The 18,918-nt window shown below is 40.0% G+C and overlaps 1 protein-coding gene across 3 annotated transcripts in view; it reads left to right on the top strand.

The window, feature by feature from the left end:
- LOC128697307 (TIP41-like protein) overlaps positions 1–18,918 on the top strand; it is a 52,834-nt gene that overhangs the window by 20,902 nt on the left and 13,014 nt on the right. For all 3 annotated transcript variants that reach the window (XR_011394570.1, XM_070104176.1, XM_070104175.1), the window contains exon 4: positions 14,013–14,235. Coding sequence is in view for 2 of the 3 variants with exons in the window: in XM_070104176.1 (XP_069960277.1) it covers positions 14,013–14,235 (223 nt within the window). In the remaining variant the exon portion in view is untranslated. The remainder of the gene's footprint in view (positions 1–14,012; positions 14,236–18,918) is intronic.

Genomic DNA, 18,918 nt, shown 5'->3' with positions numbered 1-18,918 from the left:
AGATATACAATTTATAAGGTTCAGTTATTCAGTATTTATTTGGTTTTGAGTGAGTAAGTGATCTTTGAGAAGAGACTTGAATTTATAAACAGGTAGTGTTTCTTTTATATTTACAGGTAATGAATTCCAGATTTTAGGGCCTTTTATGTGCATTGAGTTTTTGCATAGTGTGAGATGGACACGAGGAACATCAAAGAGTGATCTGTGCCTTGTGTTATGGTCATGTGTTCTGTTGAGGTTGGTAAGATGTTTGAGGGGAGGGTTAATATCAGAGTTAAGTGTTCTATGTATGTAATAGGTGCAATAATAAGCATGGATGTTTTGTATGGTGAGTAGGTTGAGTGTTTTGAATATTGGTGGAGTGTGCTGCCTGTAGTGGGAATTTGTTATTCTGACTGCAGCCTTTTGTTGGGTAATTAGTGGTTATAGATTGGTTATAGATTGCTACATTCTAATACTAACCCGTAAACGGTCCAAGCAGATCTACGTTCACATGTGTAGTGCTACAAAAGCAGATCTACGTTTTTTTTACATATTTTCAAATATAACAAAAAAAAAAGTAGATCAAAGTTTTTTTACACATTTTCAAATGTAAAAAACAAAAAGAAGATCTACTTTTTTTACATACTTTCAAATGTTGAAAAAACGTATATATATGTTTGGACCATTTACGGGCTAATTGATAAATGGATCACCCATTTCAAGACACACACAGGACAAATTTCTAGGTCTCCACCTTGACTGCAGTCTCAAATTCCAGACCCACATACAGCAAATATCCAAGAAAGTCTCCAAAACAGTAGGCATCCTTTCAAAGATATAGTGCTATGTACCCCAAATGGCTCCTCTTGCTCTGTACTGCTCTCTCATTTACCCTTACCTCACCTATGGTATTTCTGCATGGGGCTCAACCACAACAAATCATCCTAAGCCTTTAATATTTTATTTTATTAGCACACTGGCCAATTCCCACCAAGGCAGGGTGGCCTGAAAAAGAAAAACTTTCACCATCATTCACTCCATCACTGTGTTGCCAGAAGGGTGCTTTACACTACAGTTTTTAAACTGCAACATTAACACCCCTCCTTCAGCCTTTAATAACCCAACAAAAAGCTGCAGTGCGATTGATTACCAACTCCTGCACTAAACACACTGTACCACTTTTTAAGAGCCTTATCTTGCTTAATATACATAACATCCACACTTATTATTGTGCCTACTACACACACACAGTATTATACTCAAATATTAACCCTCTCAGACTCCTCCTTGATAACCACAACAGAAGACACAGGCATAACACAATCAGCTCAAGCCGTACGCCTGCCATCTCTAGTTTGTATTAGCTGTATGTCGGGATGAGATACGTTAGCATTGCCGAGCTCTCAGTAGTACCAGTTTCTAGTAACCAGTTACCAGTAATCAGTTACCAGTAGTATGACTTACTACCAACCGTCTGTGTGAATCACTTGTTGTTATTCACTGTTGCTACTGACTAAAGCATGTTTTTGAATGCCGCTCACCCCTAAGCATCATTCGTGAGTCAGTCTTAAGATAGAGAGCAGAGAGGCAGGGCGGGCCTGGTGCTTCCCATATATTCCGTTATAATTATACTCCATTATTGTCTATGTGACTTTTCTTTACCCAGTCCATGTTTCGAACCTCCCACATGACACTAAAAGGCCCCTGCCTGCAAATCAATTTAAGGTCCTACTTAGAAACCACCTTACCACCCAAAATTAACCTGGCAAACACTATACTTAATACCTACCAGTTGCTCAAAAGCTACTCAAAAAACTTCTAAATAATTTAAGACTGCTCATCTATTTGATCATTAACTTCAAATTTAAAATTGTTTCAATTTCATTACTGTATATTGTGCTGAGGAGTGCTGAACCATTTACTCATTACTTCAAAACTGCAATGGAACCCAGGTTATAGGCCATCGTGGAAATCAGCCAGTTCGGAAGTTGAGAACTTTTATCGGTGAAATTTTGCTCTGGATATCAGCCATGCTCTCGGATATAGGCCATATGAGACACGTCACCACCAACCAGTGACGCTCTTCCTCACGTGTATCACACTCAGTCTGTGCATCTCTCTCGTTGGATTAGGAATACTTCACGGCTTCATCCATTGTTTCTGGTGTTTTTTTTGTTGATTGCAACTGTGAAATAAGCAACCATGGGGCCAAAGAAAGTTCAGAGTGCCAGCCCTTTGGTAAAGAAGGTGAGAAACACAATAGAATTCAAGAAAGAGTTACAGCAAAATGTGATAGTGGCTTACATGCGTCAGACCTCGCCAGGACGTATGGCAAATCGACATCAACAATCAATTTCATCCTGTTGAAGAAAGCAGAAATCAAGGAAGCTGATGTGAAGGAGGCAAATATGCTAACAAAACAGAGGTCACAAACAGTTGAGGATGTGGAGAAGTTGTTGTGGATCAACGAGAAACAATTAGCGGGAGAGTGTTTTGGAGGGTAGTATAATTTGCAAGAAGGCAAGGCAGTTGCATGCAGATCTTGTTAACAAAATGCCAGGAATGAGCGCTGCTGTTAGTGAATTTAAGGCCAGCAGAGGCTGGTTCGACAGATTCAAGAAGCATAGTGGCATACACAGTGTTGTAAGGCATGGTGAGGCTGCAAATTCTGACAAACATGAGGCCGAAGCATTCATTCATGAATTTAAGAGGTATGAAGAGGCTGAAGAATTCCTCCCCCAGCAAGTGTTCAATTGTGATACTGTAATACTGTACTTTTTATAAACTATTTCAAAACTGCAATTATTCTCTACTGAACTTCTCTACTAGACTTATTAAAGCCATATAGCATGACCTAATAGAATACTCAGTTCTCTTGTATTCATTGTTATTCATCTAATGACCATATGAACTGTTATTGCCTAGTTAGTCTTAAGTTAATTTTAAGTTTGCCCAAAATGCTCTGCATACAAAGGGGCTTTTGGCATGTACACCCAACTATTATATTCCTTTGTACAAACATGTATCATGTCAAAATAAACTATTTTTTTTTTCAACAAACCGTCCGTATCCTACCAAGGCGGGGTGGCTCCCCCAAACAAATGAAAGTTTCTCTTTTTAAATTTAGTAATTTATACAGGAGAAGGGGTTACTAGGCCCTTGCTCCCGGCATAAAATGAACTATTATTATTATTATTATTATTATTATTATTATTATTATTATTATTATTATAATTAAGTCACATTATTACAAAAGTTAGGTAATCAGGAATTTTATGATAAGATTTATAATAGTGAGGTATCAAAAAACAATAGTATTACAATTGGTGTAATTTAGTAATGGGAATGGTTTTATCTTGGTATGCTACAATGATTTCAAAAAGCTGAAAGCAGAGAATATTTTACAAACTACGATATAAGAACATAAGAACGAAGGAACACTGCAGAAGGCCTATTGGCCCATGCGAGGCAGGTCCAAGTCTCCTACTGGCTTAAGCCAATGCACCCAATCTAGTCAGGTCAGGTCACATTGACTTAAGGGAGGAACACGGCAACCGACCTGGTAGCACAAGCTATCAGGTCTAACTCACACCCACCCACATCTACTCATGTATTTATCCAACCTATTTTTAAAGCTACACAACGTTCTGGCCTATATAACGGTACTTGGGAGTTTGTTCCACTCATCCACAACTCTATTACCAAACCAGTACTTTCCTATATCCTTCCTGAATCTGAATTTTTCCAACTTAAAACCATTGCTGCGAGTCCTGTCTAGGCTACATATTTTCAGCACACTATTTACATCCCCTTTATTTATTCCTGTCTTCCACTTATACACCTCAATCATATCCCCCCTAATTCTACGTCTTTCTAGAGAGTGCAGTTTCAGGGCCCTTAGTCTATCCTCATAGGGAAGGTTTCTGATACATGGGATCAACTTTGTCATCCTCCTTTGTACATTTTCCAGAGAATTTATATCCATTCTGTAATACGGTGACCAAAACTGTGCAGCATAATCTAAATGAGGCCTAACCAAGGATGTATAGAGCTGAAGAACAACCTGAGGACTCCTATTATTTATGCTTCTTGATATGAAGCCAAGGATTCTATTAGCTTTATTGCGAACACTTATGCACTGTTGTCTTGGTTTCAGATTACTGCTAACCAGAACTCCTAAATCTTTTTCGCAATCCGTAATATTAAGATCTACATTATTTAGTTTATATGTGGCATGGTTATTGTCCTGTCCAACATTTAGAACTTTGCATTTGTCTGTATTAAACTGCATCTGCCACTTCTCCGACCACTGCATCAGTCTATTCAAATCTTCCTGGAGTGCTCGAATGTCCTCGTCAGAATGAATTCGACGGCCTATTTTGGTGTCATCGGCAAACTTGCCGATGTCGCTCTTTATGCCCTCATCTATGTCGTTTATGTAGATTGTGAACAGCAGGGGGCCCAACACTGACCCCTGTGGAACACCGCTCGTGACGCTTCCCCACTCTGATTTCTCCCCATTTATGCAAACTCTCTGCTGCCTATCCAGGAAAAAATTTCTCCTCCTATTCCATGTGCTTTAATTTTCCTCAATAGTCTCTGATGTGGGACCCTGTCAAAAGCCTTACTGAAGTCCATATACACAATATCATATTCATTACCATGATCTACCTCCTCAAATACCTTAGTGAAAAAAGTTAATAAATTCGTAAGGCAGGAACGCCCCTTTGTAAAACCATGCTGAGATTCGTTGATTAATTTATGCTTTTCAAGGTGGCTACGAACTGCCTCGGCAATTATTGATTCCATAAATTTTCCCACTATGGAGGTTAGGCTTATTGGTCTATAGTTCGAAGCTAAGGACCTGTCACCTGTTTTGAAAATAGGTATCACATTTGCCATTTTCCACTTATCTGGCACCATGCCAGTTTGTAGTGATATGTTGAAAAGATTAGCCAAAGGTGTGCTAAGCTCCTCTTTACATTCCTTTAGAACCCTTGCATACAGTTCATCAGGGCCTGGGGATTTGTTAGGTTTTAATTTATCTATTTGCCTAAGGACCATGTCACTTGTGACCCTAATCGTGCACAGTTTATTATCGTCCTGTTCTACATAATTTATCATTACTGGAATATCGCTGGTATCCTCCTGTGTAAAAACTGAGAGGAAGTATGTGTTAAAAATTCTACACATTTCCTTATCACTGTCAGTGAGCTGACCCAAGGAACTTTTGAGTGGGCCTATCTTGTCCCTGATCTTACTTCTGTATACCTGAAAGAATCCTATTGGGTTAGTCTTCGATTCTCTTGCAACTTTAATCTCATAATCTCTTTTTGCTTTTCTAATTCCCTTTTTTATTTCTCTCTTTAACTGAATATATCGATTTCTTAATTGCCCCTCTCCTCTTTTGATTTGCCTATATATGCCTCTCTTTTGACCAATCAGATATTTTAATCTATTGTTCATCCATTTAGGATCATTTTTGTTTGATCTGATTTCCCTATTTGGAACATAATTTGACTGAGCAGCTAGAACTATGCCCTGGAAAGCATCATATCGACAACCATCACCACCAGGTCTGCTTTCAATTGTGTTACGTATTATGATTTCATGAATTAATATTTTACAATAACAACAAAAAAACAGATACAGACAAACCATACCACAGGTGGGGTTTGAATCTGCAGTCAGAGTATCTCAAAACTCTGACCGTGGGTTCAAACCCCACCCGTGGTATGGTTTGTTTGCAATCGTGCCATTACGATTTCGTGAGCCAGTTACAGACATTCTACATATTCAGATTTACCATTATAAATTTCACTTCTTAAGGGCATTCCAACAATTCAGTTACCTGAGACACATATGCAACAGTTAGGTATCGTTGTCTCAGTACATTTTGCCCACACAGTAGGCCTTTCTCCATGGAAAAGTGGAACAGAATTTTTCCTCCGTAAGCCATGCATAATAGGCGACTAAAATGCCAGGATCAAGGCTAGTAACCCCCTTCTCCTTTATACATTACTAAATTTAAAAAGAGAAACTTTTGTTTTTCCTTTTGGGCCAGCCTGCTTTGGTGGGATACGGCCAGTGCGTTGAAAAAGAAGTAGGCTTCTTCAATTGAATACAAAGGAGGCAGTAGAAATAGTGGATGTTGGGTTCATGGTTAGAAATGATGGTAGCAAGAAATACAACTACTGAACTGTTATAGGGCATTGTACTCATATTTGTAGCAGAGCATGGCCTATTCCTCTGCCTGTCCCCTAGGTCTAGCTTATATTGAGGGATAGGGCTCTAAGGGGTGACCTAAGTGCAAGGTACAAACAGGCATCATGTGATTTAAGGCTTGGCCAAAGAGCCTGCCTATAAATTGGGGTTATCACAGTATATACTACACAAGTATTAGACTTATATGGAGATGTAAACTTGATGTAATCAGTGCATCACCCTCGAAGACAGTCTTCAAATCACTTCCTAATGTTAACATCACATCAAATCCCAAAAGCCACTTGTTCACTTACTCCGAAATAAAGTGCTCTTATGTGTGTGTTGGAAGCTCAAGTCAGCCACAACATAAAACCTCCTTAACCCTCACTCTTCAGGCCTTCATGGGATGACCTCTAGTCCAGTTTGATTCCATCCCAGGTTTATACATAATCTTGATTAACCTGTCTTGTTTCTTTCTAATTGATAAACATCTCTGCAGCCCCTCATCTTCCTTCTGAATTATAAATTTCGTGGCAGCACTGTCCCTTGCTTTCTTCACTCCTTATTCTTTGTAAAATATAGTAAACCCTTGATATACTGAACCTTGATTATAATGGACTCCGAAATAACACAAAATACACTGGGTAAATTGTACTTTAAAGGAGTTTAAAATACAATTTACCCAGTGCATTTAATATTAATTACAGTTGTCAGATGTGTGTACAGTACCATACAGGTGCTCCTTGACTTAAGATGGTTCGACTTTACAACGGTACAAAAACAGTTAGCTTGGAGATAAAACTTGAGATAATTACCCAGCATGAAGGCGGCAAGTTGATCGCTTGTATTCATTATACTTACTTTTCAGTACTGGTATTTAGTTAGTTACAGAAATTATATGATTATTTACTTATTCAGTGACAGTAATTATGTATTTACTTACATATTTAGCATGTATTCATATTTGACTTACAATATTTTTGACTTTGGTTCATTGGAACAAAACCCAGTCATAAGTCAAGGAGCACATGTATTAGGTATAGTAGTATTTTTTTTTTTTTTTATTAACACATTGGCCGATTCCCACCAAGGTAGGGTGCCCCGAAAAAGAAAAACTTTCATCATCATTCACTCCATCACTGTCTTGCCAGAAGGGTGCTTTACACTACAGTTTTTAAACTGCAACATTAACACCCCTCCTTCAGAGTGCCGGCACTGTACTTCCCATCTCCAGGACTCAAGTCCAGCCTGCCGGTTTCCCTGAACCCCTTCATAAATGTTACTTTGCTCACACTCCAACAGCACATCAAGTATTAAAAACCATTTGTCTCCATTCACTCCTATCAAATACGCTCATGCACGCTTGCTGGAAGTCCAAGCCCCTCGTACACAAAACCTCTTTTACCCCCTCCCTCCAACCCTTCCTAGGCCGACCCCTACCCTGCCTTCCCTCCACTACAGATTTATACACTCTCGAAGTCATTCTGTTCTGTTCCATTCTCTCTACATGTTCGAACTACCTCAACAACCCCTCCACAGCCCTCTGGATAATAGTTTTGGTAATCCCACACCTTCTCCTGATTTCAAAACTACGAATTCTCTGCATTATATTCACACCACACATTGCCCTCAGACATGACATCTCCACTGCCTCCAGCCTTCTCCTCGCTGCAACATTCATCACCCATGCTTCACACCCATACAAGAGTGTTGGTACAACTATACTTTCAAACATTCCCCTTTTTGCTTCCACGGACTAAGTTCTTTGTCTCCACAGACTCCTAAGTGCACCACTCACCCTTTTTCCCTCATAAATTCTGTGATTCACCTCATCCTTCGTAGACCCATCTGCTGACACGTCCACTCCTAAATATCTGAATACATTCACCTCCTTCATACTCTCTCCCTCCAATATGATATCCAGTCTTTCATCACCTAATCTTTTTGTTATCCTCATAACCTTACTCTTTCCTATATTCACTTTTAATTTTCTTCTTTTACATACTATATTAAGTTAAGGTACTGTTTTGGATATAGCACTATATTAGGTAGAGTACTTTAGTACTTTTTTGCGATTTTGAATGTTATTTTGTTATGATGAACACTCGGAGAATCTCCCCTTCTTATTACTCTGTTATATGAAGGTTTCAATATATTGTGTTCACATTACAAGTTGTTCTTAAACAACGTGGACACTTCTTCCATCCTCTTCCTTTCTCCAACATTTGAAGACTCTGTCTCTAAAGAAGAAAAAGTGGTAATACCGTGACTGGAACCATACAAAAATAACCTGCACACAAGAGACTGAAAATTATGATGTTTCAGTCCAACTTGGACCATTAAGTAGTTACATTAACTCCTTCATTGTCCATGCCAAATTTCTACGGTGTGAGCTCATCTCACTTAGATAAGTTGTGAGCAATAAATTTGATCCTAGATATGAGAGGATGAGTCTGTGTGGTAAGTGTGCACCATATAAAAATAATCCTGCAGGGAAAAATTGCGACTGTGGTTTTGATATAAAATGGTGAATTTGCAGTGTATTTTGGGAGTGTTTTTATGGTTGTATGCTCAGTTTCTTGGTCTCATTTGATAGAATGGAAGATATGTTACAGAAATAGAGTTGATTTTGATTGGTTTTAAGACTGAAAATAGTTTGAAATTGACCCCAAAGTAGCGAGAATGTTCTACTCTTGTTGATGCTCCAGAGTACACAGATTACATCACGCATCCAATACACATCATCTGGTTGGTCTAATAAGAGTTCACAAATACTCTGATGGTATTTATACAATTATTACAATATTGCAATAAATATGAATAAGAATTCTTTGTGTGAATAAAACTTCAAAATGGAATTCATGTGAAAAGCCTGGAAACTTAACTAATAAACAGAGGAAATATTATTTTAGTGCCAGAAATGTCTGCATTGTTTATTCTGGAATCTATTTTGAAATTTGCATATTTTAAAATTTGTGTAAAATTGGCAAAATTACTAATTTCTTATCACTTTATTGGGTGGTTGAAATAGTTGATTGGCCAGTTTTTTTGCGGTCATTCGACAAACTGAAAGACATACTAGCAAAATAGCTAAGAATTTGGTCTACTGAAACACTGTAATTGGCCTAAAATAGGACTCAAAGTGGGCAAAATCGCCAACACATAAATATCACTGCCGCAGCAAAATTCACCAAAGCATAATTTCATAAGTTTTTCATCAAATTTTGTACCTTTTGTTTTATTACCTCCATTTCATAAGAAAAAATATCAAATTTTTGCTTGAAAATTGTTGGATGCTGTGGACAAGTTTCCGACCAGGGTTCTGGACAATGAAAGGGTTAACTAGTTAATTAGTCCCCATTAGTGTATTACACCTAGATCTCAATTAGTGCTAATAATGAATCCCATGAAGCAGTCACATCATTTGAATTAGTACAGTGGACCCTCGACCAACGATGGCATTGTATAATGTTAAATCCAACTAGCGATACATTTTAACGCAAAAATTTTGCCTCGACTAGCGCTAAAATACTCGACCAACGCGATTCGTTCCATTCGAGACACGTCCACATGTGGCCTGAGCACGCCTCACTTGTCCCGTGGGTGCTAGTGTTTACAAGCCAGCCAGCCACCGGTCGCATCCAAACATGCAATCGGAACATTTCATATTATCACAGCGTTTTTAGTGATTGCACCTGCAAAATAAGTCACCATGGGCCCCAAGGAAGCTTCTAGTGCCAACCCTACAGCAAAAAGGGTGAGAATTACTATGGATATGAAGAAAGAGATCATTGCTAAGTATGAAAGTGGAGTGCGTGTCTTTGAGCTGGCCAGGTTGTACACAAAACACCAATCAACCATCACTACTATTGTGGCCAAGAAAATGGCAATCAAGGAAGTTGTTCTTGTCAAAGGTGCAACTATGTTTTTGAAACTGAGATTGCAAGTGATAGAAGATGTTGAGAGACTGTTATTGGTGTGGATAAACGAAAAACAGATAGCAGGAGATAGCATCTCTCAAGCGATCATATGTGAAAAGGCTAGGAAGTTGCATGATGATTTAATGAGAAAAATGCCTCCAACTAGTTGGTTGGTTTGAGAGATTTAAGAATCGTAGTGGCATACATAGTGTGATTAGGCATGGTGAGGCTGCCAGTTCGGACCACAAAGCGGCTGAAAAATATGTGTAGGAATTCAAGGAGTACATAGACAGTGAAGAATTGAAACCTGAACAAGTGTTTAATTGTGACGAAACAGGCCTGTTTTGGAAGAATACCAAACAGGACCTACATTACTGAGGAGGAAAAGTCACTCCCAGGACATAAGCCTATGAAAGACAGGCTTACTCTGCTGATGTGTGCCAATGCTAGTGGTGATTGCAAAGTGAAGCCTTTATTGGTGTATCACTCTGAAACTCCCAGAGTGTTCAGGAAAAACAATGTCCTCAAGGCTAATTTGTGTGTGCTGTGGAGGGCAAACAGTAAGGCATGGGTCACTAGGGACTTTTTCTATGACTGGTTACACCATGCATTTGCCCCCACTGTGAAAAATTACCTCCTGGAAAATAAAGTGGACCTTAAATGCCTCCTGGTATTAGACAATGCTCCTGGTCATCCTTCAAACTTGGCAGAGCGACTTTCTGGGGACATGAGCTTCATCAAGGTCAAGTTTTTGCCTCCTAGTACCACTCCTCTCCTGCAGTCCATGGACCAGCAGGTCATTGCAAACTTCAAAAAACTCTACACAAAAGCTATGTTTGAAAGGTGCTTTGTAGTGACCTCAGAAACTCAGATGACTCTAAGAGAGTTTTGGAGAGATCACTTTAGCATCCTCAATTGTATAAACCTTATAGGTAAGGCTTGGGAGGAAGTGACTAAGAGGATCTTGAACTGTGCTTGGAAGAAACTGTGGCCAGAATGTGTAGACAAAAGGGATTTTGAAGGATTTGAGGCTAACCCTGAGAAGCCTATGCCAGTTGTGGAATCAATTGTGGCATTGGGAAAGTCCTTGGGGTTGGAGGTTAGTGGGGAGGATGTGGAAGAGTTGGTGGAGGAGGACAATGAAGAACTAACCACTGATGAGCTGCAAGATCATCTTCAACAGCAAGAGGCCAGACCTGAGGAAACTGCTCTGGAGGAGGGGAGAGAGAAATTGAAGAAGTTGTCTACTTCAAAGATTAAGGAAATGTGTGCAATGTGGCTTAAAGTGCAAACCGTTTTTGATGAAAATCACCCTCACACAGCTATTGCAAGCCGTGCTGGTGACTATTACACTGACAATGTTGTGAAACACTTTAGGAATGTCATAAAGGAATGAGAGGTACAGGCCTCTATGGACAGATATGTTGTGTGACAGAAGTCCAGTGACTCTCAAGCTGGTTCTAGTGGCATTAAAAGAAGAAGGGAAGTAACCCCAGAAAAGGACTTGCCACCTCAAGTCCTAATGGAAGGGGATTCCCCTTCTAAACACTAACACCATCCACACTCTCCCCTCCCATCCCATCAGTCATCACCAGATCTTCAATAAAGGTAAGTGTCATGTAATTGCACATGTCTTCTTCAGTTTGTGTGCATTAAAATTAATATTTCATGTGGTAAAAATTTTTTTTTAATACTTTGGTGTGTCAGGAACGGATTAATTTGATTTCCATTATTTCTTATGGGGAAAATTAACTCGACTAACGATTATTTCAAGTAATGATGAGCTCGTAGGAACGGATTAATATTGTTGGTTGAGGGTCCACTGTATTTGGAATTACAGGCAGGCCCCACTTTCCAGCACTTCACTTTGCAGCATTTCGCTCGTGGGAGCAATTTTCCATTATAGCCATTCTTCATTTATTCAGATTTCCTACAATAAATATGTTCACTACTCACTATAAGGTAAGGATGAAAATATTTTAAAGTAAGTAATGTTTCGAGGGACTTCCAAACTGTCGTATCTGAGTGCCTCTGCAAAGACTGATTATGTATGAGTGACAGTGAAAGTTTTTTTTCTCTCTTTTTGAGTCGCACTGTCTCGGTTGGAAATGGCCAACGTTGAGAAAAATAAAAAGTAATGTGTGTATTGTATATGCATTTTTTATGCCTAGCTCTATTGCTCACTTAATATATGATAGTGCAAACATGTTGAAATTTGCTTTATGGTATTAGCCCAGAACCTAACTTGCTGTATAAGTGCGGCCTTACAGTAGCCTGGAACCTAACCTGCTATAAAAGTGGGGCCCTACAATAGCCTGGAACCTGACCTGCTGTATAAGTGGGGCCTTACAGTAGCCTGGAACATAACCTGCTATAAAAGTGGGGCCCTACAATAGCCTGGAACCTGACCTGCTGTATAAGTGGGGCCTTACAGTAGCCTGGAACCTAACCTGCTATAAAAGTGGGGCCCTACAATAGCCTGGAACCTGACCTGCTGTATAAGTGGGGTCTTACAGTAGCCTGGAACCTAACCTGCTATAAAAGTGGGGCCCTACAATAGCCTGGAACCTGACCTGCTGTATAAGTGGGGTCTTACAGTAGCCTGGAACCTAACCTGCTATAAAAGTGGGGCCCTACAATAGCCTGGAACCTATCCTGCTGTATAAGTGGGGCCTTACAGTAGCCTGGAACCTAACCTGCTATAAAAGTGGGGCCCTACAATAGCCTGGAACCTGACCTGTTGTATAAGTGGGGCCTTACAGTAGCCTGGAACCTAACCTGCTATAAAAGTGGGGCCCTACAATAGCCTGGAACCTATCCTGCTGTATAAGTGGGGCCTTACAGTAGCCTGGAACCTAACCTGCTATAAAAGTGGGGCCCTACAATAGCCTGCAACCTGACCTGCTGTATAAGTGGAGTCTTGCAGTAGCCTGGAACCTAACCTGCTTTAAAAGTGGGGCCCTACAATAGCCTGGAACCTGACCTGCTGTATAAGTGGGGCCTTACAATAGCCTGGAACCTAACCTGCTATAAAAGTGGGGCCCTACAATAGCCTGGAACCTATCCTGCTGTATAAGTGGGGCCTTACAGTAGCCTGGAACCTAACCTGCTATAAAAGTGGGGCCCTACAATAGCCTGGAACCTGACCTGCTGTATAAGTGGGGTCTTACAGTAGCCTGGAACCTAACCTGCTATAAAAGTGGGGCCCTACAATAGCCTGGAACCTGACCTGCTGTATAAGTGGGGCCTTACAGTAGCTTGGAACCTAACCTGCTATATAAGTGGGGCCCTACAATAGCCTGGGACCTAACCTGCTGTATAAGTGGGGCCTTACAGTAGCCTAGAACCTAACCTGCTGTATAAGTGGGGCCCTACAGGTATATATGTAATTTTTGCAAACAATTTAAAGAGTTTTGGGGAAAAACTAGCATTAATAAATTTTGCACTAAATCAAAGTTAGCATTATTCAAACCAGTACTAACTGAGTCTTGACTGTATATCAAGAGTTCACTGTATTGTTAACCTAAGTCATGATGCTAGACTTATAAGTCATCGTGCTCATGGGTTTCAGACTGACTGCTACACAACCTATAAAATTATCATGGACAATTATAAAGGCTAGCCATAACAGTCATAACACCTATACAGTCATAACACCTATACAGTCATAACACCTATACAGTCATAACACCTATACAGTCATAACACCTATACAGTCATAACACCTATACAGTCATAACACCTTTACAGTCATAACACCTTTACAGTCATAACACCTATACAGTCATAACACCTATACAGTCATAACACCTATACAGTCATAACACCTATACAGTCATAACACCTATACAGTCATAACACCTATACAGTCATAACACCTATACAGTCATAACACCTTTTCTTCAGAGCAGATTGTGAGTTTGCCAAGAAGGTGGTGAAGCCGTACGACTGGACGTACACCACAAACTTCAGAGGGACGCTGTCTGGAAGCCTCAAGGCAGAAGCCTCCACTGAGCGCATCGATCTCGACAAATTACGAGTACAAGAGGAAATTAAATTCTATGAAGAAATTTTCTTATATGAAGACGAGTTAGACGACAACGGAAGTACGAGATGTGTGGTGAAAGTGGTAAGTTTGTGTACACTAAGTTCCCAACTTATAAATGCATCGAGAATCTTCTGTACTGTGTATAATATCATTATTATATCATTATTGAGTATAATATCATTGCAGCCTCTCCTCACTTAGTGACGTACTCATTTACCGACGCCTCGGACTTACGATGGGCTCTCTGACCAGTATTCATACCTAAATAATGATGCTCCTCACTTAGCGACAAATTCATTTAACAAAGTGGTCTTAGGAACGAAACTGTTGTTAAGTGAGGAGTGGCTGTATGATGTATTATTATATACAATACAGGGGATCCCCAATGTGTTTTAAGTTGAAAACTTCCTGTATTATGATTAAAACAAGAGTTTGCTAGGTAGCATAAATTTTGCACTAAATCAAAATTAGCATTATTTGAACTTGTACTAATAGAGTCTTGACTGTATATCAAGAGTTCACTGTATTGTTAACCTAAGTCATGATGCTAGACTTGTAAGTCATCTTCCTCATGGGTTCCCAAGTGACTGCAGCACAGTCAATGCAGCTGTCATAGATGGATATGAAGACTATTGTAAATTGTGTTGAATATTTTTGGGTAAAGCAGCTGGAGCTGACAGGATCATGACAGAAATGTTAAAAGTAGGGGGGTATATTGTGTTGGAGTGGTTGGTATTTTTGTTTAATAAGTGTATTAAAGAGGGGAAGGTACCTAGGGATTGGCAGAAAGCATGTATAGTCCCTTTATATAAGGGAAAGGGGGACAAAAGAGATTGTAAAAATTATAGAGGAATAAGCTTACTGACTATACCAGGTAAAGTGTACGGTAGGGTTATTATTGAAAGAATTAGAGGTAAGACAGATCAGGATTGCAGATGAACAAGGAGGCTTTAGAATGGGTAGAGGATGTGTAGATCAAGTGTTTACATTGAAGCATATAAGTAAACAATATTTAGATAAAGGTAGGGGTGTTTTCATTTCATTTATGGATTTAGAAAAGGCATATGATAGGGTGGATAGGGGAGTAATGTGGCAGATGTAACCCATGGCCAGGTGGCAAAAGCTCTCGCTTCACATGGAGAGGGTCCAGGTTTGATTCCCGGTAAGGTTGGAAACATTGGGTGTGTTTCCTTACACCGGTTGTCTATGTTCACCCATCAGTAAAGTGGGTACCTGGGTGTTAGTTGACTGGTGTGGATTGCATCCTGGGGGCAAAACTGACCTAATTTACCTGAAATACTCTGCATAACAAGCAACTTTCTATATACGTAGTAGTAGTATGTCATTGATGTCAGCTTGGACTGTATACAGCCTCTCCTCACCTAGCGACGTACTTGTTTACCAATGACTCGGACTTACGACGGGCTCCCTGACCAGTATTTCGAATCGAATCGAAGACGACGAGAGCTGTCGTAAGTTAGGAAGGAAGAAGGATAAGGAAGGATGGAAATAACTGGAAAAGGATGGGAAGGAGGGGAAGAGGAGGAATCAAGGCAGGTGGCCCAACCACTTTGGGACATGTGGGACCGAAGTACTGGAGGCGTAGATGGAGAGGCTTGAGTGATGTCATTACTTGGCTCTCTAGGAGAGGATGACGAAGGCAGTGGCAGGAGCTGGGAGTGTCTGAAGGCAGTAAGCAGGTTGAGTTGTATTGGTGGTGGTCAGCTTGAGTCTGGAACTTCTGTATTGGCATGTGCCTGATTCTAAATTTGCAATCTTGGTCGATCTTTGGAGAATTATGGACATTGATAAGTTCTCTAAGGTAAAGAAAATGTGATGGACAAACGACGTACTTGACTTCTTCACTCTGGAGGAGGGGGATCAATGTCTGTGCATCCATTTCTTTAGGATAATCAGGAGTAGTGTAGAAAGCAAATCCACGTATCTTATTATATTGTTGTTCATCCTTAGAGTAATAGACAGGTGAAGTCGTTGATTGGTCAGTTTCAAGAAGTGTTGAATTTGGAAGTGTAGATACATTGTCAACTTCAGTAGACGAATTAGAAGATGTTTCTGGTGGCAAGGCTTCTGATTGGTTGGATTCAGTGAGGAGTGGTGGCGGTGGAGGCTTCTCATTGGACATTGTTAGAGTGACATCACTAGTTGGTGGTGTTGATGGACCTTCTGCAGCAGGGGATCCAGGTACAGCCATGTTCTGCATGTGAGCGTATAGTAGACAATAATGGATCTTCGTTATGTCACATGTTGGAGTGATGGTGGTGGTGGTGGAGGCGGGCTGAGTAGATGCTTGAAGTAATTTTGTAGTATCTGCTTGCAACTTCGCAATTGCGGCATACGTTGGTGTGTTGTTGGTAGATTTTTTCTTTGCTGCATCTTGTGTTTTCTTCATAATATCCTTTCTTGTAGGACATTTTGCTGCCAATGTATGGTGATCATTACTCTTGCAGTTTAAACACACTGGTTGTGTTGGAGCAGCAGCGGTACAGGAACTGAAGGTGTGTCCCTCACTACCACATGTAGTGCAGAACTTCTTGTCTTTTACTAGACATGCTTTGGTGGTGTGAAGATAAGAATAACAGTTCCAGCAATGTTGGATGTAGTGGTATCTTTCTGCTTCTATGTAGGTGGGACTGATGTAGTAGTAGTAAACAGCAAGACCTTCGTTCAGAGCAGTGGCAGCCATGTTCACGTCGGTAAAGGTGACCTTGAGCATAGACGATGCATTCGGGATTTTGGTAATACTGTCAACAGTAGCCCAAGTATTTTGAGTTTTAATAGATGACTTGAGTTCAGCAATTGGTTGAGAGGTCAAAATTTTATCCAGTTTTTTTAGGAATACTGATTTTCTTGCCCTGAGGGCAGGAGATGATGTAATAGTAAATCCTTGAGCAGTAAGAGTAGTGGTGACTTCTGTAGTGAGTAACTTCTCTGCTTCTGCATCATCGTGACATACAACAATGAGTGCTTCTTTGAGTGTCCTCAGAATAGCATTGAATTTAACATGCAATGATCCCTGCACAACAGTTGCAAGAGCAAGCTTTGTTGAATCATCAACGGTTCCACTCTTTGGCTTGATCTTTACACGGTTTGCGTAGCTCATCATGCAAGTCAAGACGAAGACAACGCTGTAAAGGTTCCCCTCCCCAACGGGGGTCATAGGGAGACTTGAGTATGTAAGGAGAGCTGCTATGACCTGCTGAGGCGAGAGTCAAAAGCAGAATCTGTCGTGTGTGTCTGTCATGTGTCTGTGTATCCTGACCAGTATGTATACCTGGGTATACATACTGGGTGCCTTTGTTGTGGACGTTTCGCCATCCAGTGGCTGGCTGGATGGTGAAACATCTACGATAGGGATGCCCGGGTGTTGCGCATGTCTTAATTTCATCTTGTCGGTATTATATACCATTCTGTACAACTACTACTACTACTACTACTACTACTACTACTACTACTACTACTACTACTACTACTACTACTACTACTACTACTACTACCACCACCTCTTCCTGCCTATATATAGCCGTCCTGCTTCGCTTCTGGTTAGTGTGACTTTGTAAATGGTCCAAGTCGGACCGAAACGTCGTCGTAAGCTTCTCTCTTTTATGTGCGGGTTATTTGTGTATTGTTATGTGTACCTAAAATGACGGTCTGGAGTTTTGAGACTCTCTGATCGCGGGTTCTATCCCCGCCCGTGGTATGGTTTATGTATACCTAAATAATGTACATTAAAGCTGATTTCCTCTATTTTGTTTAACCCTTTCAGGGTTTCGGACGTACTGTACTAGTACGGCTTACGCATCAGGGTTTTTGACGTACTAGTACGCCTAAATTCTAGTGCCCTCAAATCTAGTGAGAGAAAGCTGGTAGGCCTACATATGAAAGAATGGGTCTATGTGGTCAGTGTGCACAGTATAAAAAGAATCCTGTAGCACACAGTGCATAATGAGGAAAAAAAACTTTGACCGTGTTTTTGGATTAAAACAGCGACTTTGCACTGTATTTTCATATGCTATTTATTGTTGTATTCTAGATTTCCTGGTCTCATTTTATAGAATGGAAGACATATTACAGAAATTGAGATGATTTTGACTGGTTTTACAATAAAAATTACCTTGAAATTGAACTCGAAGTAGCAGAAATGTTTGATTTTACCTAAGTTCAAAAGTAAACAAATCATGCCAAGCGTCCAATACACGACAACTGGTGAGTCTAATATTCTTTCACAAGTGCGCTGATATTATTTATACCGTTTCTACACTAATGCAGTAGTCTACATAACAGTAAATTTTCTATTTTTTGTGAGAATAAAAATTCAAAGTGGAAAGCAAAAGAATGTAAGAGGGGCGTGGGGACGTGACTGATGAACAGAGGAAATGTTATTTTAGTGTCAGGAATGTCTTTCTTGTTTATTCTGGACCCTATTTGGAAATTGGCATCTTTTGAAATTTGTGTGAAATTGGCAAAATTGCTAAATTCTGGCCACTATTGGATAGTTGAAATCAGTAAATGGGTGGTTTCTTGTACTCATTCGATAGAAAAAATGGATTTCTAGCGAAATAGTTATGATTTTTTTCAACTAGTACACTGGAATTGGCCGAAAATAGGGCTCAAAGTGGCCAAAATTGCCAATGCATAAACATCGTCGAGACCGCTAACTTCGCGAGAGCATAATTCTGTAAGTTTTCCATCAAATTTCATACTTTTGGTGTCATTATAACCGGGAAAAGATTCTCTGTCTTTTCA

The sequence above is a fragment of the Cherax quadricarinatus genome, chromosome 89 (assembly GCF_038502225.1).
Source record: "Cherax quadricarinatus isolate ZL_2023a chromosome 89, ASM3850222v1, whole genome shotgun sequence".
Lineage (NCBI taxonomy): Eukaryota > Metazoa > Arthropoda > Malacostraca > Decapoda > Parastacidae > Cherax > Cherax quadricarinatus.
This window is presented reverse-complemented; position numbering and strand designations above follow the sequence as displayed.